We start from the raw sequence: 27,142 nt of genomic DNA, 5'->3' as shown, positions 1-27,142 counted from the left end.
CCAACTTGCCGGTATTTGCCTGGGGCCATGCAATATTACACACAGCTATGTTGGTCCGCCTGAGGTCTACCGCTACCTAACCTCATTCACCGTTACAGTTGGTCACTGGATACGAGCCTGATGTTTTGTTGGTCACTGGATACGAGCCTGACGTCTCACATTTACATATGTTTGGGTGTGCAGTCTATGTGCCAATAGCGCCGCCACTACGTACCAAAATGGGTCCTTAGGGAATCTATGTCAATTATGATTCGCCATTAATTATTCGCTACTTAGAGCCCTTGACATGATATCTCTTTATTGCACGTTTTGCGGATTGTCATTTTGATGAGACAATTTTCTCATCGTTAAGGGGAGATAAGATCACTAACGTTCTTGTAGAACGCCACGAATAGTCGTGGATTACTCCCACCATGTCTCATTTAGATCCCTGCACACCTCAATCTGAAACTAAAGCATGTCAGATGCTTTTACTGATCTAGCAAAGGTGACAAGATCACATATACCCGCTACAAATGCACCTGCAAGGATGGACGTACTTAACGTACGCTATAACACCGTCGTGGAAGGTCTGACCATCCCTGAGGATGGGGCGGCTGCACCTCACACATGGCAAAGTAGACTGGCAGCTAGCCAATCACCTGTTCTTACCCTGAAGCATGGCACGCCCCCTGGTTCAAAGGATTCACAACCCAGGAAGAGGAAAACGACACAAACTAGTGACCCTAGTTTGAATCCGACCATTGCTTACTTATCTATTCCAACGCATGAGGTTATTTTAGATTACGATGATGTCTTCAATGAGACATACCGGCCTCTTGAGAATCGTGAGATCGGTCCATTACGCAGTATTGGATGAGGTTTGAAATCGAAATAAGATGATTATCAATTATGCATTCGCGTATACCGTTGCTTCCGAATCATGCTTAGCAATGACATTGTACCACGTTCTGTTGATGAATGTCGACATAAAACGGATTGGTCAAACTGGAAACAAGTAATCTAGGTTGAACTCGATTCGCTCGCGAAACATAAGGTGTTTGGGCCTGTAGCTTCTACTCCACCACATGTGAAGCCGATAGGCTACAAATGGGTTTTCGTGAAGAAGCGTAATGAGAATAATGAAATAGTGCGATACAAAGCACGCCTCATAGCACAAGGCTTCTCTCAACGCCCTGGAATTAATTATAAGGATACATTTTCCCCCATAATGGACGTCATAACGTTCCACTACCTTATCAGTTTGGTAGTTTCCGAAAAACTAAATATGCAACTTATGGACGTGGCAATCGTGTATCTCTATGGGGATCTAGATATGGAAATGTACATGAAAGTTCCAGAAGGACTTCCATTGACTGGTTCAAATAGTTCTAGACCACGAAACACTCTCTCGATTAGATTGAGTATATCACTCTACGAATTGAAGCAATTTCAGCGGATGTGTTATAATCGTCTGAATGAATATTTGACATTTAGGGTTATGTGAACAACGAACTATGCCCATGCATGTTCATTAAGAAGCCACATTCTGGATTTGTAATTGTTGCAGTTTATGTCGACGACATGAACCTTATTGGAACTCCCGTAGAGCTTGAGGAAATTACTGTTCACTTTAAATCGGAATTTGAGATGAAAGATATCGGGAAAACTAGATATTGTCTCGGCTTGGAGATTGAGCATTGTTCAGATGAAATTCTAGTACATCAATCAAACTACACCCAAAAGGTGTTGCGACATTTTAATGAGGATAAAGCGAAGCCTTCGAGTACTTTTATGGTCGTTTGGACTCTAGATGCTAAATGAGATCCCTTCCATCCAAATGAGGATGATGAAGAGATTTTGGAGCCTGAAATTCCATACCTAAGTGCAATTGGTGTTTTATTGTACTTGACTCAATGCACTAGATCCGACATCTTCGTCGTTGTTAATCTTTTGGCTAGATACAGCAATACGCCTACACGCAGACATTGGAATGGTGTTAAAGATATTTTCCACTACCTCAAGGGTATGACGGATTTAGGCTTGTTCTACACCCATGAATCCTTGAGAAGAGCCGCCGCCCCCTTGGTTCTCGGGTTAATTCTTGCCTCGTTGGTTACGCATGCTGGTTATATATCTAACCCACATAGGTCACGTTCCCAAACGTGTTATGTCTTTTCCATTGGAGACACTGCTATATCTTGGAGGTTTACCAAGTAAACGCTAGTTGCGACTTCTTTGAACCATGCTGAGATTCTCGTCTTACATGAAGCATCGTGTGTGTGCTTTTGATTGAAAGTAATTATGGAACATATTCGAAGCACTAGTGGTCTTATTTTCGTCGTTGACCTTCCTACGATGATCTTTGAAGACAATGCAACATGTATCAAGCAGTTAAAGAAATGATACATCAAGAGAGACAACACCAAGCATATAGCGCCGAAGTTCTTTTATTCTCACCAGCAACAACAACATCAGAACATTGAAGTTAAGCAAATCCGTTCCTAAGGCCGATCTCTTCACCAAGTCATTGCCCAAGTCTACTTTTCAGAAGCTCATCCAAGGAATCAGTATGCGTAAATTATTTGAGTTGAATTACTTGTAGTTCTCTTATTTGAAAGTTATGTCTTTGATGAGGCACCCAACCTGGGATGATCATATTCCGTCGAGTTCACTACTTTCGTCATGTTTGACATTTGTTTTAGACATTATGCATACTTCTCACTTTTCTTCTTAGTCTATGGGTTTTCCTCATGCCTTGGGTTTTACCATAGCAAGGTTGTGTGAGTTTTACTACCAATGCATACTTACTTTCTTATATTTGAGACTCACATTCACCCGTTGTGCCGACGACTTCATCAACTGTTCTACCTCATCTGCTGAAGATCTGAAGCGATGTTTTGTTTAAGTATTTACACACTCAAGGGGGGAGTGTTGCAGTCCTATTGGATTAGAAATATGATTGTGTAAATCCTAGTGTATCTAGGACTATTTTGTATATTCCCTTTAGTAGTTTAATTCCTATTAGAGATGTAATCCTATTAGGGTAAGGACTCTACCTATCCTACTACTATAAATAAGGGCATAAGGGGGTGATACAACACACACCTCAGAATTACATATCTCTCTTCTCTATCTGTTACCTCCGGCCCTCTCATTCTCTGTCATTTATACAGTTCAGTCAAATAGGCCTACGACAATATAATTTTTTTCCAATACATCGACATTCTTTTTAAGGAGATATTCTAATGTAATATATGGGATTTGGTTCACAACAAATCAATTATAACTAGGTATTGCAATGAAAAAAGTAATATTAAACATCATTAATCTTGTGAGTCGAATATAAGACCTAATGTAGACATGCGACATGAAATATGACATGAAATATAACGATAATAATGGCTGCGTACTATCAGGTAAGCTTGGCTCTGAAGTCTAGAGCCGCCTCACTTTCAGTTGGAACCAAATGGGAGGACCAAACATCACCTTCTTGACTCTTTGTCAGCCAGAAAAAGATATAATGGGGGGTTTTTGACATTTAGTGGAGTGTGGTGGAGAATTGATAAAGGACCCACTAGGGAGAAGAAAAAACTGCAAGAAAAGCACAAACCTTTAGAAATTTGGACTCTCAAGATTTGAATACTCGTATCATTTATTCTTTAAAAATTTGGTTTATTCCTTGCAGGGCTTTTATTATTTTTCCCATATTATGGCCTCTTCCTTGATACTATTGAAAGGGAGTTTTAACGAAAAACATGCGATACTATTTATTTTAACGAAAACCCACATTTTTACACTAAAAAGTCAATCATGATACTATTCACTTTACCCTTTATTTTGTCTTTATCATTATAACTCAAAGTTTTAAGCCATTTTCATTAGTTTTCCTTTGAATTAAACGGTTTATCTAAAGGAAATGTTGGTGCGGATAGCTTTACTAACATAGGTTTGTCTTCTCCTATTTTGGTTTGGCATGATTTGCCTCCATCGGTGGTTCATGTTGCTTCCGCTTTACAAATTAATGCGCATTCCGGAATGATGTATTATTTTTTCTTTCTGGGTTTTGGCTTTGTCCTCCGCTTGCTTATTTTTTTATTGCTCTTTTTTATTGCTCTTTTTTATTTACTAAAACTATGTAAATAGGGGACATAGGGCCGTTCTATAAAAAAATTAGCCATTTCTAATCGCTTTGAATGGAAATGAAGTAGCTTACTTTGTAGTTGATTACTAAATTTCGGGGTTTTGGTTCTTTCTAACCATGTTATGGTGGTTTAGAGAATAAGGCAACTAGGATAGACTAATGATCAAACCCTAATCTTTTACTATCCTTAAATAAATAAAGTAAAAAAAAAAAATAGCTTGGTTCTTTTTAACAATGTTATGGTGGTTTAGCGAATAAGGCAACTATGATAGACTAATGATCAAACCCTAAATCTTTTACTATCCTTAAATAAATAAAGTAAAGAAAAAAAAAGGCTTGTCTTTTGTTTGGTGGGGTTTGAAAAAAGGCAGATTATAATACCTTGATGATGATCGGAGCTCTCCAACTATTTGCAATTTTATATTATTAATTTATGCCCTTTTGGAATTTTGCGCAGGATTCAAGCAGCATCCTTTATCTTTACTAAAATGGTTGTGACTTTGTTCAAAGAAAGGCTGGGGGATTTGCAGGGGTGAAAAGCTGTGGTTGGTAGTGTGGGGAATTGGTAACTTTATCTTATCTGGGATTCATCAGATTCGACTGTTTTTGCAGAATCTTAATCTGTGTCAGGTAGTTTTACTGGGACTTCTGCTTTGTTACTTTTTCTTCAGTGAATTTGAATGCTCCACCTGCTTTAATTTGGTTTCTTTATTTTGATGTGGGTGGGTGGATGGAACGTGTTCTCTTATAAATATGGGGTTTGATGATATTGGATTATGGATTGCTGCATGCTACTGGAATTTTGGGAAAAGGAGACCTTCTTGGGGTACTTTCAGTCTGGGGTGGATTGAGCTTATTGCTATTAATTCTTGATTCTGTATAGGTTAAATTCTTTCAATTGGATTGAGGTTATTGGAACTGGGTGTGAATTTCACAGAGCAAAATTCCGTTCGTAGTCATTTCAATATTATATGAATCTGTTGAATGGTTATCTGGTTGCTCCTCTATGCTGTAATGAACTTGTTGAGTGTGTATAATAGTTAGCTAGAATCTCTCTCTCTCTCTCATTTTTTCCCAGTTTTTGCGTTTTCTCTTAGTTATGATTTCGTTGCTTATCTGCTCTTGGTTCATATGCATGTTCTGTGAACTGTTACCCCTCTAAATCTGGAAATTGTTCCCAGATTGAGACGTATTCATTGTATGGTGTTCGTAGATATTCTCGGATCTCACTTTTGCAGTGTCTTGCTTTGCGAATGCTATTGTGTTATCTTTGTTAGAGACGACCATTTTTAGTCCTATTTCTTCGCTTTAATAGAACAGTAATGTTATATTTGATTTCTCAGTCTGTATCGTACCAGTCATTCATGACATGCATTAATGCTTTCGTTTGATGTTCGTTCAAACTGTGTAGTGATTATAAGATAATGCTATATATAGTAATAGCTAGCACAATTTAACATGTGTGCCACTGAATATCTTCTATTTTTGCATTTTGGTTTTTATTTTGCTGTCTATTTAATGCTCCACTTTCTATGTGCCTAAATGAAAGACTTTTGGTGCAGGAACAGTTTGGCAGCCCAGGGGCGGGTAAGATTTCTCGTTATGGGTTGGCTGACTAAGATTCTGAAAGGTTCTAGCTATAAAGGGCATTCTCATAGGAAATTTAGAGAGGATAGAACATGGGACGAGCCTCGTAATTCAGTGGTAATTACTCTTTTGACTAATATAAACAGAATTTTCATTGTTCCCGCACATTTATTGTTGCGGTGGACTAGTTTTATGCTCATAGTAGGTATATTGATATCTACCCATCACAAAGTTAATTTACAGAAATTACCATGATAGTCCAAATTCTGAAGGTTCCTCATACTGATGCTAACTTTATTGTACGATGTTTAGTTTATGTTGTACGATGCTTAACTTTATGTTGTCGGGAACTTGGAATGCAGGAAGAAGACATAGATGTTGCTATTGCAATGTCCCTTTCGGAACTAGATCAAAAAGGGAAAAGTGTAATCGGTAAGTTTCACCAACATGCAAAAACTAATTGACAACTTCATATGCTGCATAAGTACGAGAGTTTCCTCAGCGGATGCAATAGACTAACTGAATAACTTGGAATTCCCCCACTTTTCGTACAAGGATTAGTAGCTACTAGTGCTAGACATGAGCGATCGAGCAATATGCTGTAGGTGTGCAAATCTTCATGAAATCAATAATGAATTGTGACATTTTCCATCAAGCATAGAGTGTGACTTCTACATAACTCCACTAAAGGGCATACTCATAAAACTTGGTTGTTATCTTCTGTTTGATTGATAAGTTACTTATAATCCATTACCCTACTTATTTTTCAGAAGATGATTCTCAATCAGAGGATGACGAACAACCTTATAAAGTTGAATCAGACGATGATGAACGATCAGCCAAAGTTGAATCAGATGATGATGAACGATCTGCCAAAGTTGAATCAGATGATGATGCACAATCTGCCAAAGTTCAGTCGGACGATGATGAAAAACCTGCCAAATTTGACTACGAGGAAGATGAACAAAGTGCTAAACTTCAATTGGAGGAAGATGAACAACTTGCAAAGGCTATTCAAGAAAGTTTGAACGTGGGTTCTCCTCCTCGACATGATAATGGCAATATATTTCATCCTTTTTCATTCTTCACGCCAGCTGGGAACAGGTGCATGCAGACACTTTGCTATCTCTTGAATCTAGTCTAGTCAATCAAGTACTGTTTTATGCCAATTTCTGTTATCAATAGGTTCGTAATAACTTTGAATATGAATAGACTTTGTTTGCTGGTAAACATTTAAAAATATTGTGAAACAATACAGAGGTAAAGAGAAGGGAATTGAAGTTTGAATTGCCTATATGGGAGCTTAGACTGGCTCTGTAGCTCACATGCTCAGTTAAATATATTAGCCACCTGATGCATTTTCTACCTGTGTAGTAAGAATTGATACAAAAGATACAAAATCAAATTATTAAACTGTAACTTGTTGGAGCATGAGATAAATAGGTTGATATAAATTTATCCTTTGGTATACACGTGTTTCTTCCATAACAAGAGAGGAGCGTAAGTATTTTTCTGGAGTTGTTTTACTGTAATATTACGAATCAGAGATCCAAGATATCAATATGATCTTTATGTATGAATTCACGTAGTGTAGTTACATAAAATGAAGCCACTTGAGAATTGACTCTTCATTTCATGTAATTTTATATCTGTATTCCGAAGGTTGTTAAAATTGTTGTTTGTAGGATATGTGCTGGCTGCAAATCAGGAATTGGCCATGGGCGATATTTGAGTTGCATGGGTACTGTTTGGCATCCAGAATGTTTCCGTTGCCGTGCTTGCAATCTTCCAATTACTGATTATGAGGTCAGAATCTGGTTCTTGTTCAGTAAGAATTTTCTTTGGAATTGGCTGACAAAATACTTGAATTCCCAGCTGAATTATTTAAATTGGAAATATGAATTGTATATAGCTATATATATAATTAAATTTTTGGATCTCCTATCCATGACAGTATTCGATGTCTGGGAATCACCCTTACCACAAATCCTGCTATAAGGAGAAGCATCACCCAAAATGCGATGTTTGCAAGAGTTTCGTAAGTTTCTCTTCTTTTTAGTTCTTTAATGATATTGTATTTCCATGCCCTTTTAAAATTATTTATCTTTATAATTTTCTGTTTTTTCTTTGTTGGTTCTTTCATACAGATCCCAACAAATTCAGCTGGGCTTATTGAGTATAGAGCACATCCTTTCTGGCTACAAAAGTACTGTCCTGCTCATGAGCGCGATGGGACTCCTCGGTGTTGTAGCTGTGAAAGAATGGAGGTGAGTTCGTGAAAACACAACTCGTCCTCTTTGCAACCAAACAATAAATCCTGAAGGAATTGAAAAGGATATAAGACATTATTATTGGTAATGATATGCCTTCTAACCTTGCAGGCACGGGACACAAGATATTTGTTACTTGACGATGGTCGGAAGCTATGTCTGGAGTGTCTAGACTCAGCAATTATGGATACTCATGAATGCCAACCCCTTTACCTTGAGATACAAGACTTTTACGAAGGTTTAAACATGAAAGTGAAGCAGCAAGTTCCAATGCTCTTGGTCGAGAGGCAAGCTCTAAACGAGGCTATGGAGGGAGAAAAGAATGTAATCCTGATGCACTAGAGCTTCATACTTTGGAAAAAAATGTGCCTTTCCATTTCTTCAATCTAAAAGTTTGGTTGAAATTTTCCTTTACGTTGGCAGGGTCATCATCACATGCCGGAGACTAGAGGACTCTGCTTGTCAGAAGAGCAGACTGTCACTACTGTAGGAATTTGTTTCCCTCAGCTTTGGCAATTACATTTCTTAAGCTAACAGTTCATTGATAGAGTTCTCTGTATCTCTCTTACTATATTGCAGATTTTACGGAGGCCAAGGATTGGAGCTGGCTACCGGCTGATAGACATGGTTACTGAGCCTCATAGGCTGATTCGTCGCTGTGAAGTAACAGCAATTCTTGTACTGTATGGCCTTCCTAGGTAATATTTCTCTTGATTCCTCTTTATCCATGGTCATTAAGCATGCTGCTAATTGTGTACATACGACCTAAAACTTCTATGAACGCAGGTTGTTGACAGGGTCAATTCTCGCTCATGAGATGATGCATGCATGGCTGAGGCTTAACGGTGCGTGCCTGTCCTGCACTCCATATTCTGTTTTTGACATTTGCAACGTTTCCTTTTGGTCGGTTGGATTTACTGATAGGTTGTTGCGCAGGCTATCCGAACCTGAGCCCAGAGGTAGAAGAAGGTATCTGCCAAGTGTTAGCACACATGTGGCTGGATGCTGAGACATATTCTACACCGGGTAGTGATATTGCCTCATCATCATCCTCTTCTTCCTCTTCCTCGTCATCCTCTTCTAGTTCGGCATCATCTAAGAAGGGTAAACGGTCTGACTTTGAGAAGAAACTCGGGGAATTTTTCAAACACCAAATTGAGTCGGATTCATCAACAGCTTACGGAGAAGGATTCAGGATAGGTAACCAAGCAGTGCTCAAGTATGGTCTGAGGAGGACCCTCGACCATATTAGATTGGTCGGAAAATTTCCCGAGTGACTTTTAGAGTTGATACAAAAGAGTTCTTACCACATAAATCCGTACCTCGGCCTTGCCCATAACTATATAGGATGTAGATCATAAGAGATAGAGATAAGCAAAGAAAATGCTCATTTCTGTGTGGATTGCTGTCATCTCAGAACAGTTTGGGGAACATATTTAGAAATTATACTACCACATTTAACCCTTCAAATCTGTTTAGAAGAAATTGTAACTAAAAGACAGATGGCAATTACGACGGGATTGCTCTCAGAGGCATTTTATCCATGGATATCAAGCTTGACCATCCTTCTGGTTTTCCTTGTACTTGTTTTGTATAAACTCGGGGAGTTTCCCTCTAGGTGTAGTGTGTCCACTACTGTATTTGAGGTGAGGTTTCGAGTTTGAATCTCTCACCGCCAATATCTATTGATAAAAATAAAAGGTTAAAATAGAACTCTATACGGTGTAATTTGTTGGCTTGAATATGATATGAATGGTTGAAAGAAGTTTGTTTGGCATCTTACATGCTCATTACCTTCATTACCTTTTACGTACACAAAAGTATCTCATTATCACACTCTGATTTATGCGCAGATAACGACTTCTTACATGCAGTCAGGTATTTTTCATTTCATAACATTCTAAATTAAGGAAAATGATCACATACCATTTTTATTCTCTCACACACTCAACTTGAATCATGTCAGTTGTTCCATTTGATTTATGCAATCCAAAAATATAGAGGAGTGTGTGAGAAACTAAAGATACATGTGCTCGGAGAAACGTGGGATGAGTATAGAGTTAGCTCGGATAAACGTGTGTGCACCGAGTCATATAACATTGTGATGCGTATTTTTGCCCAAATGAGGAAAGATTCGGAGGCGGGGAGGGATTTTAGTATGATGATTGAAGAAGGGGCAGTCCCGAATAGTTGGACTTAGACAGTGATAATTGAGAGTTCTGGCGTATATACCTTTATTTATACCTTATTTATCTTCCCTAAGTGGATTACCTTGAGTCGCACATACATTGAATCAGGTTAAGACTATGTAACTAGTCAATGATGACTTTCCATGGATTCGCCTATATAAGCCATAGCTAAGGTTGCAAAAATAAGAGCTTGAATACCGAGTCAGACTCAATAGAGATCAATCATTTTTTTTGTCGTTAAGGTGGAGAACTGAACCAAGAATTCTTTTTTTTTTTTTTTGTTTTTTTATCATCAATCGAATCACTGTTCGAGACCCAGAATTCTATTTTATCATTAATCCAATCACTGCGTGATTGGTTTCCTAAGATCGCTTCTGGCTTTAGGCTTTTTACTAGTTAGTCCCGATAAAGCCCCCAAACGACGGATTTTTTTGAAACGAGGCCCTCTGTAACGTGACATAAAGACTCCTTATTTTTTATGAAATTTCATAAAACAAAATTAAAACTATACTAATTTATGATAAATTAATCGAAGTTTACTGAAGTATTGTATTACAAAGAATAATTAGAGGAATTATATCAATATACCTTATTGTATATAAATAATTGTACTATATAAATATAAAGAATTTTGTATTTTTTTGGGAAGTCTGCAATGGAGGTGTTTAATGTGCTTCCTTTGATGAGGGCGAATCGAACTTTAAACCAGTTTTCAGTTTTGGTAGAGGCATGTGTTGGTGTCGAACAGTTTGACGAGGTTAAGAATTTACTTGATGAAATTCGGGTTGATGGGATATTGCCGGGTCACGATATGCTTTTGTCTTTGGAACGGATTCAAAAAGCAGGGTTTGTACATGAGACTGATGAGTTTCTAAGAGAAATGCTGCCCAATGAGGGGACCAAGAGCATATCAATAATAAGCGGTGATGATGATGAGGATATTGGTGATGATGTTAGCTTCGAATGTGCTTGAAGAGATGATTATGTCTGGGATTGTTCCCGATATCCAGACATTTTCAGGGTTGATACATCATTTTGCACTAAACGCGGACATCAAAACTGTGCAGAAATTCTTCACAATGGTTAGGCAGAGTGGAGTCCAGCCAGATGTTTATATGTTTAAAGTCCTGATCCAAGCATATTGCAAATGTGGGAGAGCAGCTCTTGGATTACGGAAGAGAGTTGTGAGGAAGTAAGCAACATTCTTCCTCTCATGTTGCCGGGTCGCATATGGACGCTGAGCTCTGCAGATCTTACGAAAGTTTTTTCTATTTACTCCAGTAGTTTCTCATCTGCTGGCGAATAGAGTTTTTTTTTTTTAAATGAATTATGTAAAACCAACGATTTACTTTGTAGCCGAATACTTGAAATCGTATAATCTTGAAGTTAAGGGCAGTCCTATAACATACTAGACGTTTTTGCTTGTATTGTTATGTGCCGGTATTTTTCCCCTTTACAATGTGTTGTTATCTTTTATTTCGCTTGATGTCACTATCGAACAAACGTTGTTATTTTAAATTGTCTGATTATTTTCTTCCATTGAAAACGTTGGCACAACTATTTTTGTTTATACCATACTTAGGACATATGTATTTAGATCTCGTACAAATACTCGGAGGATTTAAATGTAATTATGTAATAAAGGAAGAGGCAAATGTGTAATAAGTGAGGAGCCCTTATTCTATAAAAGGACCCATCACCCTCACAATTAGGTGAGGCCAATTCTTAGGCCCTCTCACCCTCTCTCCCTCACTCCCCTCACATCTCAGATAAATACAATATCAGTGTGGACGTAGCCCAAACTTTGGGGTGAACTACGATACATCTTGTGTTATTTACATTTCTTGCAGATTCACGATCGGATTTACGTTGTTCCAAGACCTCTGGTTTTGTGCATCAACATTTGGCGCCGTCTGTGGGAATCGATACAAAAAGTTGTGTCGGTTCTTTTTCATTTTTTCACCTTCACCGTGAATCTGCAAAATCACAAAAAACCCAAAAATAGAAAAGATCCAAATCTCACACTCCTCACAAGCCCACAGGGAAGATAAAGTCGTTGCTTTTTGGGTTTTGGGTTCGAATTCAGAAAACCCAACGACAACAAGAAAGAAGAGAGAAGAGGAGGAGAGAGAGACAATAGCAATGGCTCCAAATTCGACACCCTCTGTGACTTTTGTCTCTTCTCACAGACAGTCACCACTTTCTCTTTGCTCTAGAGAGAGAGAGAGAGAGAGAGAGAGAGAGAGAGAGAGCGGAGGAGAGAGAAAGAGAGTGGAAGAGAGAGAAACACCCGTAATTCGTAAAGAGAGAAAAATTCTGATTTCTTGTTAAATAATTGACCAGTTTTGTGATATCGAAAGGAGGATGAGCTTCGATGCCTTGTCGCTCTGCAATTTAGTCTCTGCGAGACGATACCTAAATATAATCAGAGTCGATGGTTGCTCTCCCTCTCGGCAAGCTCACTATCCTTGTAGGCGCAGGCATTCTCTGTTCAGTTCTTGCAAAGGAATGACGTGTATCTGATGTTGTCTTTGGTGCATCCAAGGAATAATGGCGACAGTGCTAGTGAAGCCACCGCTACACAACTTCCATTCACATTCTTGAAACGGGGGACTAAGAACATCACTGCCAACAACCACAGCCGCTACCGCCGATCCGCCTCCGACCCAGACCCCAAATCAGACCGTTACAACCACGTCGAGTCCTCCCGCGCCAATCGGAGTCTCAGTCATCGTGAGATCGGAATCTGCAGAAACCCAGTTCAAGCCTACTCCAGAAGCTATGGAATTTGAGGCTCAGAATATCAGTCACGTGGGTTTGTCTTCTCTGACAAATGGTGTTGAACACCTGAAGCAGCTTGTCTTAGCATATGGTCCTGCAGTCACCACTGACTTGGGAAAATGCCTACTTAATTATTCGAGGTTGAAATCGATTAGATTAGATGGCTGTTTGGTCACCTGTTCTGCGGCAAAAGCCATCGGAAGTTGGTGTGCCTCACTGATCGAGCTGAGCTTAAGTAAGTGCTCAGGAGTGACAGATGAGTAAGTTGGTGTGCCTCAGCTGCTGCGCCGTCGAGATGATGCACATCGGAGCCGCTCGCTACGATTTGGACCGATTCGGCATCATTTTCCGGCCCAATCCTCGCCACAGAGCAGAAAGCCCTACCTCATGAATGATGCACACATGGTTCAAACTTTCCGGCCCTAGCAAAACACCATGTAAAGGGAGAGATTTTGCATTTACAAGACTTTGCTCTGCGAGAGCACATGGGAAACAAAAACAAAAGCAACAAAGATGCAGAGGAAAGGAAAAAGCAATCAAGTGAGCTGCGGGAAATAAAAGCAAAAGCAAGGAATAAAAAGAGAAAGGAAAGGATTATACTTTTGCTTTTGTCGACCACCAAAGCAGAAGATGCCATCAACTTTTGAAAAAGAAAACTTTCATCATGCATGTTCCCACTCTTCACAGACGACACCAAGATGTTAAAGTGAAAAGAAAAGGCAAAGGAGAAAGCAAAAGTAAGGAATAAACACCCCACCAGAATGATGTGATTTACTTTTTTGACAGATGTATGATGTAATTTATTTTTCTTATCTCTTAGAGACATCTGTATAAATCTCATCAGAGGGTAATAATACCAAAAAAAAAAAAGGCAAAGCCCAAAGTAAATGGGCTGGAATGTTGTGTGGAAGGCGAATGCCCATAAGCCCAAAATAACACCAACCAGGTGACCAAAAGTACGCCCAGTACTACAAAAAAAATTATTCGGCACCCCGCCTCTATTATTACCAACCAGGTGATAAAAAATACGTCCAGTGCTACAAAAATTATTCTGCAGCCTACCGCTATTACCACCAACTAGATGATCAAAAGTACGTCCAGTGCTACAAAAATTATTCGGCAGCCTGCCGCCATTACCACCAACCAGGTGATCAAAAGTACGTCCAGTACTTCAAAATCATACATGAGCATCACTCATGTCAATCATACATAAACATTCATGAGCATCACTCATGTTAATCACACATAAACATTCATGACCATCATTCATATCAACATTCATGAGCATCACTCATGTTAACACTCATGAGCATCACTCATGTCAACATCCATGAGCATCACTCATGTTAATCAACATAAACATTCATGAGCATCACTTATGTCAATATAGCTTCAAAAGCTTCATTTACAGAGCTCTAACTTCAAAAGCTTTATTTACAAAAGCTCTAGCTTCAAAAGCTACATTTACAGAGCTCTAGCTTCAAAAGCTTCATTTACAAAAGCTCTAGCTTCAAAAGCTTCATTTACAGAGCTCTAGCTTCAAAAAGCTTCATTTACAAAAGCTTTAGCTTCAAAAGCTTCATTTACAGAGCTCCAGCTTCAAAGCTTCACTTGCAAAGCTTCACCTACAAAGCTTTAATGCAGGGTATACAAATACCGCCTTCGAACAAATCGCCACTTCAGCCCATACATGGATTCAATTTGAAGTCTCCAGCCAACAGACTCTATTGACTGAAGACTTGGGGGACTACACTATACACCATATATTGTGCCTCAACTGGTCCTTATAAAAAATACTTGGGGGACTCTAGCCCATCACTTATGTACTGAGGAGCGAGCCCTTATTCTATAAAAGGGACTCCCTCACTTTCATTAGAGAGCACCTATTATTCATGTACTGAGGAGCAAACCCTTATCCTATAAAAGGGACTCCCTCACCATCATTAGAGAGCATCGCCGCCTACTGAGCAACCGCCTCGCCGCGAGCATCAACTCTAGCCCATCATTTATGGATTGAGGAGCAAGCCCTTATTCTATAAAAGGGACTCCATCACCTTCAACGCCACAAACCGAGCCAACCAAGGCAACATAAGCCACGAGCCGAGCAACCTCGCAGCATGTGCTACTTCTAGTTGAGCATCATTTCAGATTAAGCACCACCTCATATCGAGCATCAGTTCAAGACAACATCTAGTTACTTCGGCCCATACATGGACTGAATTTCAAATCTCCAGCCAAAAGACTCTCTTGACTGAAGACTTAGGGGACTACTGTTTATACCATACTTAGGGCCTCCGTATTTAGATCTCGTACAAATACTCGGGGGACTTAAATATAATTATGTAATAAAAGAAGGGGCAAATGTGTAATAAGTGAGGAGCCCTTATTCTATAAAAGGACTCCTCACCCTCACAATTAGGGGAGGCCAATTCCTAGGCCCTCTCACCCTCTCTCCCTCACTCCCCTCACCTCTTAGATAAATACAATATCATTGTGGACGTAACCCAAACCTTGGGGTGAACCACGATACATCTTGTGTTATTTACATTTATTGCAGATTCACGGTCGGATTTACGTTGTTCTAAGACCTCCGGTTTTGTGCATCAACAATTTTCATTCAACTACCGCGGGCGGCCGCCCTTTGAGTTTGTTAATGTATCTCTCTAGCAGCAGCCGCTCAGCATCTAATCTGTGGTTATGAACTTATGGTTGTGTCGGGAATCAATTGACATCGAAACCCTTTTGATTGAAAATAATCATCTGTCTCTAGTGATTGTCTCAACACAACGGCATGATTGCCATCGCGTTGGTTATTTCCAACAGGCCAACAAATAATAAGCAATCATCTATCACGTCGCATTCGATATCATGATCTCATCCATGGTTCCTGTAGCTGACTTTGTATACAGAAATGGTCAGATTAAGAGACAACTTGCCGTCCAGAGTGTGTTGCTTGTTTTAAACTAATCTGCTTTATTTGAATACTTCATTGCAGAAAGGAATTTTGAAGTATTTAAATCTATTTTCTGTCCGAATGCACAATAATTGTATAATTGTATATTAGTTTATATAAAATCAAACGATTAAGACTCGTTCAATTTGAAGCTAGAGAGATAGTCACCTGAATATTTATATGAATTATATGTTTTTAATTTCGATTGAAAGCTCTCTCTGCAAGCCTTCCAGCTTTTTTTTCGACTTTTAGCACGATCACGTAAGCAAATGTTGCATTAACTAGTTGAGAAGCCTGCAGAATTTTAGCAGGTCGTAACAATGGCCATCTCCTTCCTCTGCTCCAAACCTCTCTGTATTCTTCTGCTACTCCTCTTCTTCACTGCCCGAATTTTAGCTCAATCAACGCCATCCAACTCGAGCACAAGTTTCTCGTGCTCTGTAGATGCACCTCCTTCGTGTGACACGTACGTGTCCTACTTCGCCCGGCCTCAGTTTATGAGCCTGGAAAATATATCTCATCTATTCGGGGTCAGTCCCTTGTCGATTGCCAAGGCGAGTAATCTAGTTTCTGAGCACATCAGATTGATTGCAGGCCAACTCTTACTAGTTCCAATCAGCTGCGGTTGCTCTGGAAACAGTTACTTTTCTAACATCACATATGAGATCAAGAGCGGAGATAGCTTCTACTTAGTTTCAATCAATTCATTTGAGAATCTCACCGATTGGCATGAAGTGCTAAATATGAACCCAACTCTGGATCCGAGCCTCTTGCAGATTGGCCAGAAAGTCATCTTTCCTCTGTTCTGTAAGTGCCCCTCGAAGATGTATACGGAAAATGGAATCAAGTATCACATCACATACATATGGCAACCCAACGATGACATCAGTCGTGTGAGTTCCAGGTTCAATGTGTCAACACTTGACATCTCATCTGCAAATAACCTCCACAACGATAGCGCCGCAGTGGAACTTCCGGTGGTGATCCCCGTGTCAAGGTTGCCTGCTCTAGTTCAACCAAAACCCCCTCAAGGAAGAAACATATTCAAGCAGCGGTGGTGGCTTATTCTCATCATAATCTTGGGAGGTGTTCTATTAGTTTCTTCACTTTTGGCCATTTTTGCGGTGTATACTCGTCACCAACATAAGGTGAAGAAGGCTTTGGACGGTCCTGGTTCATCTCTGGAGAGCGCTGAATGGTTCAAAATGAAAGAAGGGAAAATTGATGAGAATTTTGACCTGAAGTTTATACAAGATAAGCTTCTTCCGGGAGTTTCAAGCTATCTTGGAAAGCCAATCATGTACGAGGTCAAAACGATTATGGAAGCAACCATGAATCTTAACGAGCACTGCAGAATTGGAGGGTCGGTATACAGAGCCATAGTTGACGGACAAGTCTTGGCTGTAAAGAACACTAAAGAAGATGTCACGGAGGAGCTAAATATTCTGCAGAAGGTAAATCATGCAAATTTGGTGAAGCTTATGGGAGTCTCATCTGAAACAGACGGGAGTCGCTTCTTGGTTTACGAATATGCTGCAAATGGATCACTTGATAAGTGGTTGTACTCCAAATCTTCGGCCACTTCAAGTTCTGCGGAGCTGCTCACGTGGAATCAGAGACTAAGTATAGCTCTAGATATCGCCAATGGCCTGCAATACATGCACGAACACACGCAGCGAAGCATTGTTCACATGGATATCAGGACGAGTAACATACTTCTCGACTCCAAATTCAAGGCCAAGATAGCAAATTTCTCCATGGCTAGAGCAGCTGCAAACGATGTCACCCCCAAAGTAGATGTTTTCGCTTTTGGGGTTGTACTTTTGGCCTTGCTTTCCGGAAAGAAAGGCATGGAAGCAAAAGAAAATGGAGAGGCTATCATGTTGTGGAAGGATGTTAGGTGGGTTTTGGAAGCCGAAGAGGAAAAAGTGGAGAGGTTGAGAAAATGGATGGATCCAAATTTGGAGAACTTCTATCCGATTGATGGGGCTTTGAGCTTGACAGCCTTGGCAAGGGCCTGCACACAGGAGAAGCCATCAACTAGACCAAGCATGGGAGAAGTTGTGTTCAACCTCTCTGTACTTACTCATTCGTCTTCTCAGTCGACATTGGAAAGGTCTTGGACTTCGGCGTTAGAAGCAGAAGAAGTTCTTGAAACTATCAGTCCAATCGCTGCTCGTTGATTCAGGGAGGAAGCCGGAAGCTTTAGCCCAATTAGACCTGTATTTACATGTTCATAATCATGTACTGAGAAAATGATGTACAATTCCTTTAAGTTCTGAATTTTCAGCTAATTTAGAGTTTGCTTGTTGATGGAATTGAGTGTAAAGTTTTCGACTAATTTAAAGTTTGCCTGATCATGAAGGAATCTGAATCTGTAATTTTCTTGCTATATGATCATATTGTAGAAACCGTTCCCCTTCCGTTGGGGATCCTTACAACAAACAACAACAACAAAGCCTTTTCCCACTAAGTGGGGTCGGCTATATGAATCCTAGAACGCCATTGCGCTCGGTTTTGTGTCATGTCCTCCGTTAGATCCAAGTACTCAAGTCTTTTCTTAGGGTCTCTTCCAAAGTTTTCCTAGGTCTTCCTCTAACCCTTCGGCCCTGAACCTCTGTCCCGTAGTCACATTTTCGAACCGGAGCGTCAGGAGGCCTTCTTTGCACATGTCCAAACCATCGGAACCGATTTTCTCTCATATTTCCTTCAATTTTGGCTACTTCTACTTTACCTCGGATATCCTCATTCCCAATCTTATCCTTTCTCGTGTGCCCATACATCCCACGAAGCATCCACATCTCCGCTACACCTATTTTGTGTACGTGTTGATGCTTCACCGTCCAACATTCTGTGCCATACAACATCGCTGGCCTTATTGCCGTCCTATAAAATTTTCCCTTGAGCTTCAGTGGCCTATGACGGTCACACAACACGCCGGATGCACTCTTACACTTTATCCATCCAGCTTGTATTCTATGGTTGAGATCTCCATCTAATTCTCCGTTCTCTTGCAAGATAGATCCTAGGTAGCGAAAACGGTCACTTTTTGTGATCTTCGCTAGATTGCTCCGGTCATTAGTGTGGATAAGTATATAAATGGATAGAGATAGGAAAGCAAACACAAGATGTACATGGTTCACCCAGATTGGCTACGTCCACGGAATAGAGGAGTTCTCATTAATTGTGAAGGGTTTACACAAGTACATAGGTTCAAGCTCTCCTTTAGTGAGTACAAGTGAATGATTTAGTACAAATGACATTAGGAAATATTGTGGGAGAATGATCTCGTAACCACAAAACTTCTAAGTACCGGAGTGTGGTATCGTCTTGACTTGCCTTATCTGTCTCATAGGTAGATGTGGCATCTTCTCTGGAAGTACTCTTCCTCCATCCAGGGATGGTATCTTTAACTGGTGGAGATGCACAAGGTAATGTATCAATTTCACTTGAAGCTTACTTGTAGTTTCAGGCTTGGTCAAGCGCGATACAAACCATGTAGTAGGAGTCCCCCAAGTCGCCGAGCTAGGGGATCTGCTGAAAGAGGTGACAGACAAGGTAAGCAATCAGAGCTCCAGCTGATTGTTCACATTCTCCCTATCTTGCAGGCAGCATGAAGGATAAAGAGAAGAAAAATGAGAAGAGATGATATGGGATACTTTTGCTTTTGAAGAAGTAACTTTCCACAGGCTTATTCTTGAACTAGGCTGGAGGGTTTTCTGGTTTCCTCCAGAGTATAAGGCCGACTGAAGAATTTGAGGGTCAAAACAAGTCCATCAAATCTAGAGTACGTTCGACCCTGCTGATATGGGATACTTTTGCTTTTGACAGAGTAGTGGATGTATCGGCACGTGTGCTGTTACGCTTGTCTCCACATGCTTCTTTGTATCCTTCTCACTTGCCCTATCTGTTTCTCAGGCAGATGCGGTATCTTCCCTGGAAGCATAAGATGTTGAAGATGAGTACTCGAGAGCAATGCCAGGTAAGGGGTTCTAGGCAGTCAGTTCTTGGCTGGAAGCTTGATTCCAAGTGCTGACTAATTGCTCTCTTTCTCATTGTCTTGCAGGTAAGAACAAGGTCAAAGGAAAAGACAGGGAAAAAGCATGATATGGGATACTCTTGCTTTTAACCCTGATGATATGAGATATTCTTGCTCTAGTATAGCTTGTTTACAGAGGTATTATCGAGGGGAAAGAAAGCTGAATATTTCGAAAGGCTTCGTTGGGAGTGCCCTCTCAGATAAGAGGAAGGGTTGAGCATTTTTGCACGTCTGCCTGTCCGTTGGGGATGGAGGTCGACATATATAGGAAGTCTCCCTAACATCAAGTACTAATGCTATTCCTTTACCCTGCTGGGTCATAGCACGGTAGTGGGAGCTGCCAGCTTCACATGTTTTAACTTTGTCAGAGCACTTTGAAAAAGTGGTCTGTGGTATCTGGAAAGCTGATGTTGCGTGTGAAGATTACAGACAAGCTTTATCCAAGGAGATACAACTCTTGAAGTTGGGAAAGTGGTGCCTCTTCGGTTTTCGAACAAGCAATCCTGTCGGGGATTTGGCTCTCGAGATTCGGAGAACGATGCCTCTTCGATTTTTGAGAAAGCAATCCTGCTAGGGGTCTGGCTCTCGAGATTCGGAGAGCGGTGTCTCTTCGATTTTTGAGAAAGTAATCATGTTGGGAGTCTGGCTCTCGAGATTCGGAGGGCGGTGCCTCTTCGATTTTGGAGCAAGCAATCTTGTTGGGAGTGTTTTCTCGAATGTGAGTAAAGGTTGGGCATGTTTGCTAGTCTACCTTGCCACGAAGCACAGAGGTTGACACACAGGGACTTTCCAATTATCCAGCAGTGGTACTGTTCCTTTACCCTCTCTTCGATTTTTGAGAAAGTAATCATGTTGGGAGTCTGGCTCTCGAGATTCAGAGGGCAGTGCCTCTTCGATTTTGGAGCAAGCAATCTTGTTGGGCGTGTTTTCTCGAATGTGAGTAAAGGTTGGGCATGTTTGCTAGTCTACCTTGCCAAGAAGCACAGAGGTTGACACACCGGGACTTTCCAATTATCCAGCAGTGGTACTGTTCCTTTACCCTTGTGGGTAATAATATGGTAGCTAGACCTTCAAAATTTATGTGTCTAAACTTTTTTTGAGGGATCCTTGAAAAAAAAAATTATTTGAGGGACACCTTGTAATGTTTATTCCGTAACTTTTTTTAACGATTCAAACCGTCTTTATTTCATTACATCATCCAGTTAACAAAACAATAGTCATCATGCAATTGTTACACTTACACGATACAGAAGAACAGTGCTTTATGAGATGCATACTGTTGCAACTAGATCCGTATTTTACAAAAATGATTCTACTTTTATTGCATCGAATTGATTTTTTTTGCGGGAACTAGAGTACTTGATGGATTCTTGGTCTGTTTTCTGGCTCTTGAGCCAAGCATTCAAGACTTAGCTTTATCATTCGTACTGTAAACTCTGCGCAGTGCTCTACATTGAAATTCGGATCTATTAGCCCATCAGGCTGAGCTTCTGCATTTTCTCCTCCCATTGTTCTAGAGCTTGTGTCTGAAAGAAGTACTTCCACTCCATCCTGCAAGAATACAGCTTATTTTCCTGTTACCAACTCCAGCATAACAACCCCAAATGCATAGATATCGATTGCAGGTGTCACCAATCTGTATTCTATATATTCTGGTGCCATGTAACCTTTCGGTACCCTGGCATACCTCATAGATGAATTCTCATTCGATTGATTCTCTGCTGACCGTGCGAGGCTGAAATTTGCAATCTTAGCCCTTAAATTTTTGTTGAGTTTGGTACTGCTAAGATCTTTGTGCACGTAAGCAGGACCGGTGAAGTTGTGCAGATAGTGAAGCCCATTGGCAATGTCCAAAGCCATCTGAACCCTACAATCCCAACTCTGAACTTCTGGACAACTGTTTTTCTTGATCCAATCTCGTAACGAACCATTTTCCATGAACTCATACATGAGGTACAAATCCCCGCCGTGTTCACATGCACCCAAAAGGCTGATCAGATTGAAATGGTTAACCTTTTTCAGTAAGTTCACCTCCTTAGTCACATCTTTGCTCATCTTCTTTATGGCTAGAGCTTTTCCCTAAACCCTTGTGTACAGAGCCCCCCAACCAGTTCTTTTCGCTGAAATCCTCCGTAGCATGTTTCAATTCTCCGTATTTGAAGACTTTCAACCCTACATCAACTTGAGAAATGGTAACAAATAAATCTTCCTCCATTGCCCTTTTCTTCTTTCCTTCTGTATTCTTTTGAGAACCCTTTTTCTGGCAATGAAAGAAGACCACAGAGATAACCAAGCAGAGGACTATCAGAAGAATTCCAATTCCAATTCCAACCCAAATAAGTACATCCTTAGATCTTCTATTTCCATGAATAGAAGTAACTGGAGGAGAAAGGAATGGCGGTGGCCCAGGTAGGTGGTGAATTAGGGTTTGAGAGCTCGAAGGCTCCACCGACAGTGGAATTAGAGTGGGTGTAAATGCTAGCAAAGGAGGATCAGCTTCTGTAAACCTATTTGCATAAGCTACACTCTTTACACTTACATTAAATCTCTTACTCAAGTCAGGGAAAGAATCATCCAAGCTGACCAAGTAAGTCATTAGAAATTTAGTACCATCGGCAGTTTGGTTGCTTGTGGGACAAGCACATCTCAGTGGCACCTTTAATTTCATGCCAGGCAGCAAGTGGAATGCACTATACTTGTTCTGCTACATGAAAGCATTACAAGTAGACAAACTCTGATATGTCTGAGTTGCTATTATATAATATATGTGTTGGAAAATATTATTATTTAGATTTATTTTAATGTTTGGTTTTTTGGGCTTAGCTCGTTAGTATTAGGGTTTTAGTCTAGGGTTTGCTTTGGTCTTTCTCTATATAAAGACCTTTTTGTTTTTTTTTTCTGATTATTCAATCAATAATGCTATGTTTTTTGGTATATTGTTCAATATGGTATCAAGAGCAGGTTAACTGGACTTGTCTCGATGCTGTCTGTCTGAGTGATTCATGAACTCGTGAGTATATCACCAGCACTGCACCACTGGACGCTTCCGACTGGAATTTATCTGATTGAACCTGTGCACCGACTGGAATCTATCTGACTGCAACCTGCTGCACCGACTTGAATTTGCATCTGCTCAGTTCGCTGCAATCATCGCAGCCAACTGGACCACCGCCACACCGCACCCACCATCTGTCGCACTGCTTCAGTCTGCATCAATCTGCATCTTTGCATCTGCATCAATTTGCATCAGTCACATCTGCACCTTTGATCTGCATCTGCACCAGGTATCGTGCTCCTTGTTCCTCAGTATTGTCATGGCATCTGCAAAGGACGATTCCTTACAAGCTATTGGTGTGAAATTGAATGGAAATAATTATGTGTATTGGGCATATGTGATGAAGAATTTTTTGATTGGAAAAGGTTTGTGGGGCTATGTTTCTGGAATGATTTCTATTCCAAATAACCCTAAAGATGAGAAACATTTTGAATTGGTTGCTGCATGGGAGATGAATAATTCAAAGATTATTACGTGGATTAATAATTCTGTTGATTTGGCTATTGGAATGCAACTAGCTAAGTTCTCAACGTCTAAGGAAGTTTGGGATCACTTGGCAAAGTTGTATACCAAGGCTAATTTTGCTAAGAGGTATCAATTGGAAATGGAGATTCGTACAATCCAGCAAGGTGATAAGAGTATTCAAGTGTTTTACAATGAACTGACCAATCTTTGGGATCAACTTGCATTAACTGAGCCTGAAGAACTCGGCATTGTCAAGCTCTATTATAAATATAGAGAAGAACAACGTCTTGTTCAGTTTCTAATGCCTCTTCGGGATGAGTTCGAGACACTCCGTAGCTCCATCCTTCATCGAACTTCTCTTCCATCTGTTGATTCTGTTCTTAATGAGTTACAAGCAGAAGAAGTTCGTGTGCAGTCGCATAGGCTCTCTTCATCGTCGTCAAATACTTCAGCATTTGCTGCGGCAAGGTCTCGTAGGGTTGCTATGGATGAGTGTTCTTATTGTAAAGGGAAAGGGCATTGGAAATCCCAATGTCCTAAGTTGTTTCAGCAACATGAACTTCCACAGAAAGGAGGAGCAGCTGCTGTTTTGCATATTGGAACTGATTCAAAATCTGAATCTAGGAAGGATGATTGGACATGGTAGTTTGAAGTTGGCATCGGCATTGACATGGTAGTTTAAAGTTGGCATCGGCATTGACATGGTTGTGTTTTGAAGTTGGCATCGGCACTGACATGGTTGTGTTTTGAAGTTGGCATCGACATTAGCATGGTTGTGTTTTTCGCATCGGCATTGGCACTGGAATTTGGAGTCTTGCATCCATATCTACTTTGGCAAACCCATGGCGTGTACCGCCATGAGTTTGACGGGGGGTGTTGGAAAATATTATTATTTAGATTTATTTTAATGTTTGGTTTTTTGGGCTTAGCCCGTTAGTATTAGGGTTTTAGTCTAGGGTTTGCTTTGGTCTTTCTCTATATAAAGACCTCTTTGTTTTGTTTTTGATTATTCAATCAATAATGCTATGTTTTTTGGTATATTGTTCAATAATATGTGGTCTATGGAGGGAATGACAAAAGAGGCTTTGGCCTCATAGTACTGACCTAAACAAGAAGAGACCACCGGAACAATCACCTCTTTGTTTGAAGGCAGCAAGAGAGTATGATCCGAGACATTGTTGATCACCGCAAGCTCAGACGGGTCTGAAGCTGTGAGGTTCGATATGGCAGAGACGGAATCATAATGGGGTTAAGAGACGAAAATCAAGAAGCATGACTACTTTTTTTATTAAGAATATATTGTAATTAATGTATAATATTGTATTTGTCTAAACAAGGAAAGACTATTCCATGTATTGTGGATCACGGCTTTATAGGATTAGAATCAGGATTTGACTTTTCTATTTGTATTTGTATATATATGGGCTACATAGCCTCTGTTCAATACATATGAAATATTCAGCCATATTATTCCTCCATATATTCTTCCATATATCAATCCCAAGAACTACCTAGCTCTTTCTTAATTTGGTATCATCACAGGCTCTTCGATCCACTTCATCAAACCCTAGCAAAATTACAAACATCATGAAAGACAATCCAACACCCAACGCCAACACAAACAACAACCCTAGTATGGATTTATCACATCCATACTATGTTCATCCTTCAGATCACCCTGGCCATGTACTTGTTTCTGAAAAACTGAATGGCACTAATTATTCCTCCTGGAGCAAGTCTATGCTTCATGCCTTACGAGCCAAAAATAAAATTGGGTTCATTGATGGATCCATTAAACCCCCTTCCGAAAATGAAAAACCAGGTGATTATGCCCTATGGCCGCGCTGCAACAGCATGATCCTATCATGGATTTCGAATTCGTTATCTCTATAACGGAGTTGTCCATGCCGAATTTGCATACAAGATTTGGGAGGATTTCTAGCATCAATTTTCCCAGCAAAACACACCAACAATTTACCAAATCCAAAAATAGATTGCTTCTCTATCACAAGGCTCCATGATCGTCTCATCGTACTTTACAGAACTCAAGCATCTTTGGACTCGACTCGATGCACATGAAGACCCCATCATCTGCAACCTGATGGATAAACATCATGAGCAACAAGAAAAATACTAAATTATGCAATTTCTTATGGGCCTCAACGATATTCATGACACCGTTCGCACTAGCATTCTCATTATGACACCATTGCCCAATATTCATCAAGCTTATTCCTTTGTCAGCAATCACGAGCAACAATGCCAGTTGACGTTGGAACAATGCCAACAATTGCCATTCAATAATTTTTCCCTTGCTGCTGCAACACAAACCCGCTCTGACCAGCGCTGTGATCATTGCAACCGAGAGGGACACACCATCGACAATGGGTGCCTAATCCATTGCACAAACCCACTCTAAAATACCATTGCAATTTTTGTGACAAAAGAGGACATACAGAGGGCAAGTGCAAAATTAAGAATGGCATATGGGTGCCTAATCCCAATGGAGGACCTAATCCCAATGGAGGACATGGCAACAAAAATGGTCGAAAGCAACGAGGCTCTTTTTCACGTCCTTTGCATGTTGCCCATGCAGCGGAAACCACTTCAGGTCTTTAAGGGCCATCCATGCCGTAACCAACATATCCTTCTGCATCCACCAATACCAATCCATTGAGTGCACTCTCTGCGGATCAAATTCAACAATTAACTCATGCTCTCTCTTTGCTTTCTTCTGGTAATGGGAACACTTATGCCAATGCCGCAGGTCCGAATTCTTTTTCTGTTACTTCCATTAATTATGTGTTTACTAAGCCATGGATCTTGGATAGCGGAGCTATAGATCATATCGTTTCTGATTCCACTTTATTTACTACCACCAAACCTCCATCTATACCCGTTGTTAATTTGCCCACTGGTTCTTCAATCCCAATCACTTGCACTAGCACAATACCATTTAATTCTAATATAACTTTAGTTGATGTCTTGTGTGTTCCGTCTTTTAATCTCAAATCTCATGTCCGCTAGCAAAGTCATTGACTCTCTCAATTGATGTGCCATTTTGTTTCCCACCTTTTGTGTTTTACAGGACTTGGCTTCAAGGAAGATGATTGGTTCGGGTAAGATGTGTGATGGTCTTTACTACATGTCGCTTATACACCGGACACCTGCCTCTCATCAAGTCTCTCATCCTTCCCATTTATGGCACCAACGACTTGGGAATCCATCCCTTTCTTGTCTCAAATTAGCTTATTCTTTGTTATTTTTTCATGATATTTCATTTGACAATAAATGTAGTGTCTGTCCTTTGGCCAAACAGACAAGACTTCCGTTTTCTTTAAGTTCAATATCGACTCATGCATCATTTGTTTTATTACATTGTGACATATGGGGTCTTTACAAAATTCCCACTCACTTTGGGGCTTGTTTCTTTTTTACAATTGTGGATGATTTTAGTCGATGCACTTGGGTGTTTTTAATGACTCACAAATCTGAGACACCTCATCTTTTAAGGTCTTTTATCACCTTTGCTCACACTCAATTCCATGCCACAGTTAAAACCATCAGAGTAGACAATGGGTCCAAATTCCTATCCATGCGGGATTATTTTCAATCTAATGGCATCAAATTTCAACGCACTTGCGTTTACACCCCCCCAACAGAATGGGGTTGTTGAACGC

General features: G+C 40.3%; 2 protein-coding genes, 1 long non-coding RNA gene and 1 pseudogene across 10 annotated transcripts; 3 read left to right on the top strand and 1 right to left on the bottom strand.

Moving 5' to 3' along the window:
- Window positions 1-4,461: 4,461 nt before the first annotated feature.
- LOC103401981 (protein DA1-related 1-like) lies at window positions 4,462-9,757 on the top strand. Of its 8 annotated transcripts, none has more exons than XM_029091448.2 (12): window positions 4,462-4,753; window positions 5,692-5,827; window positions 6,073-6,142; window positions 6,481-6,814; window positions 7,396-7,516; window positions 7,665-7,748; window positions 7,858-7,977; window positions 8,092-8,304; window positions 8,404-8,466; window positions 8,560-8,678; window positions 8,767-8,825; window positions 8,917-9,757. In XM_029091448.2, the coding sequence occupies exons 2-12, from the start codon at window positions 5,726-5,728 to the stop codon at window positions 9,255-9,257; spliced, it is 1,626 nt and encodes a 541-aa protein (XP_028947281.1). In that variant the 5' UTR covers window positions 4,462-4,753; window positions 5,692-5,725; the 3' UTR covers window positions 9,258-9,757. The 8 variants fall into 8 exon arrangements, with proteins under 8 accessions (XP_028947281.1, XP_008338957.1, XP_070671698.1 ...); XM_008340735.4 differs by having other exon boundaries at window positions 5,686-5,827; XM_070815597.1 differs by having other exon boundaries at window positions 4,549-4,753; window positions 5,692-5,828; window positions 6,059-6,142.
- A 6,358-nt stretch (window positions 9,758-16,115) lies between these two features.
- Window positions 16,116-18,267, top strand: LOC103402002 (serine/threonine receptor-like kinase NFP). The gene has a single exon (XM_008340744.4). The coding sequence runs from the start codon at window positions 16,224-16,226 to the stop codon at window positions 18,084-18,086; it is 1,863 nt and encodes a 620-aa protein (XP_008338966.1). The 5' UTR covers window positions 16,116-16,223; the 3' UTR covers window positions 18,087-18,267.
- A 3,025-nt stretch (window positions 18,268-21,292) lies between these two features.
- On the bottom strand, window positions 21,293-24,726 carry LOC108171445 (protein LYK5-like; annotated as a pseudogene).
- A 201-nt stretch (window positions 24,727-24,927) lies between these two features.
- On the top strand, window positions 24,928-26,823 carry LOC139192813 (uncharacterized). The gene is made up of 2 exons (XR_011577232.1): window positions 24,928-26,229; window positions 26,551-26,823. It is a non-coding gene; the product is annotated as an uncharacterized lncRNA (long non-coding RNA).
- Window positions 26,824-27,142: the final 319 nt, after the last annotated feature.

This window comes from Malus domestica, chromosome 02 (genome assembly GCF_042453785.1).
Source record: "Malus domestica chromosome 02, GDT2T_hap1".
NCBI classification, from domain to species: Eukaryota; Viridiplantae; Streptophyta; class Magnoliopsida; order Rosales; family Rosaceae; genus Malus; species Malus domestica.
This window is presented reverse-complemented; position numbering and strand designations above follow the sequence as displayed.

What these genes read in the sequence shown, in the direction of transcription:
- LOC103401981 (XM_070815586.1), top strand. Translation starts at nt 4,900, where the DNA reads ATGGATTGCTGCATGCTACTGGAATTTTGGGAAAAGGAGACCTTCTTG. An exon ending in TTCACGCCAGCTGGGAACAG is followed by an intron (nt 6,815 to 7,395) that starts GTGCATGCAGAC and finishes TGTTGTTTGTAG; the next exon opens with GATATGTGCTGGCTGCAAAT. An exon ending in TTCCAATTACTGATTATGAG is followed by an intron (nt 7,517 to 7,664) that starts GTCAGAATCTGG and finishes TATCCATGACAG; the next exon opens with TATTCGATGTCTGGGAATCA.
- LOC103402002 (XM_008340744.4), top strand. Translation starts at nt 16,224, where the DNA reads ATGGCCATCTCCTTCCTCTGCTCCAAACCTCTCTGTATTCTTCTGCTA.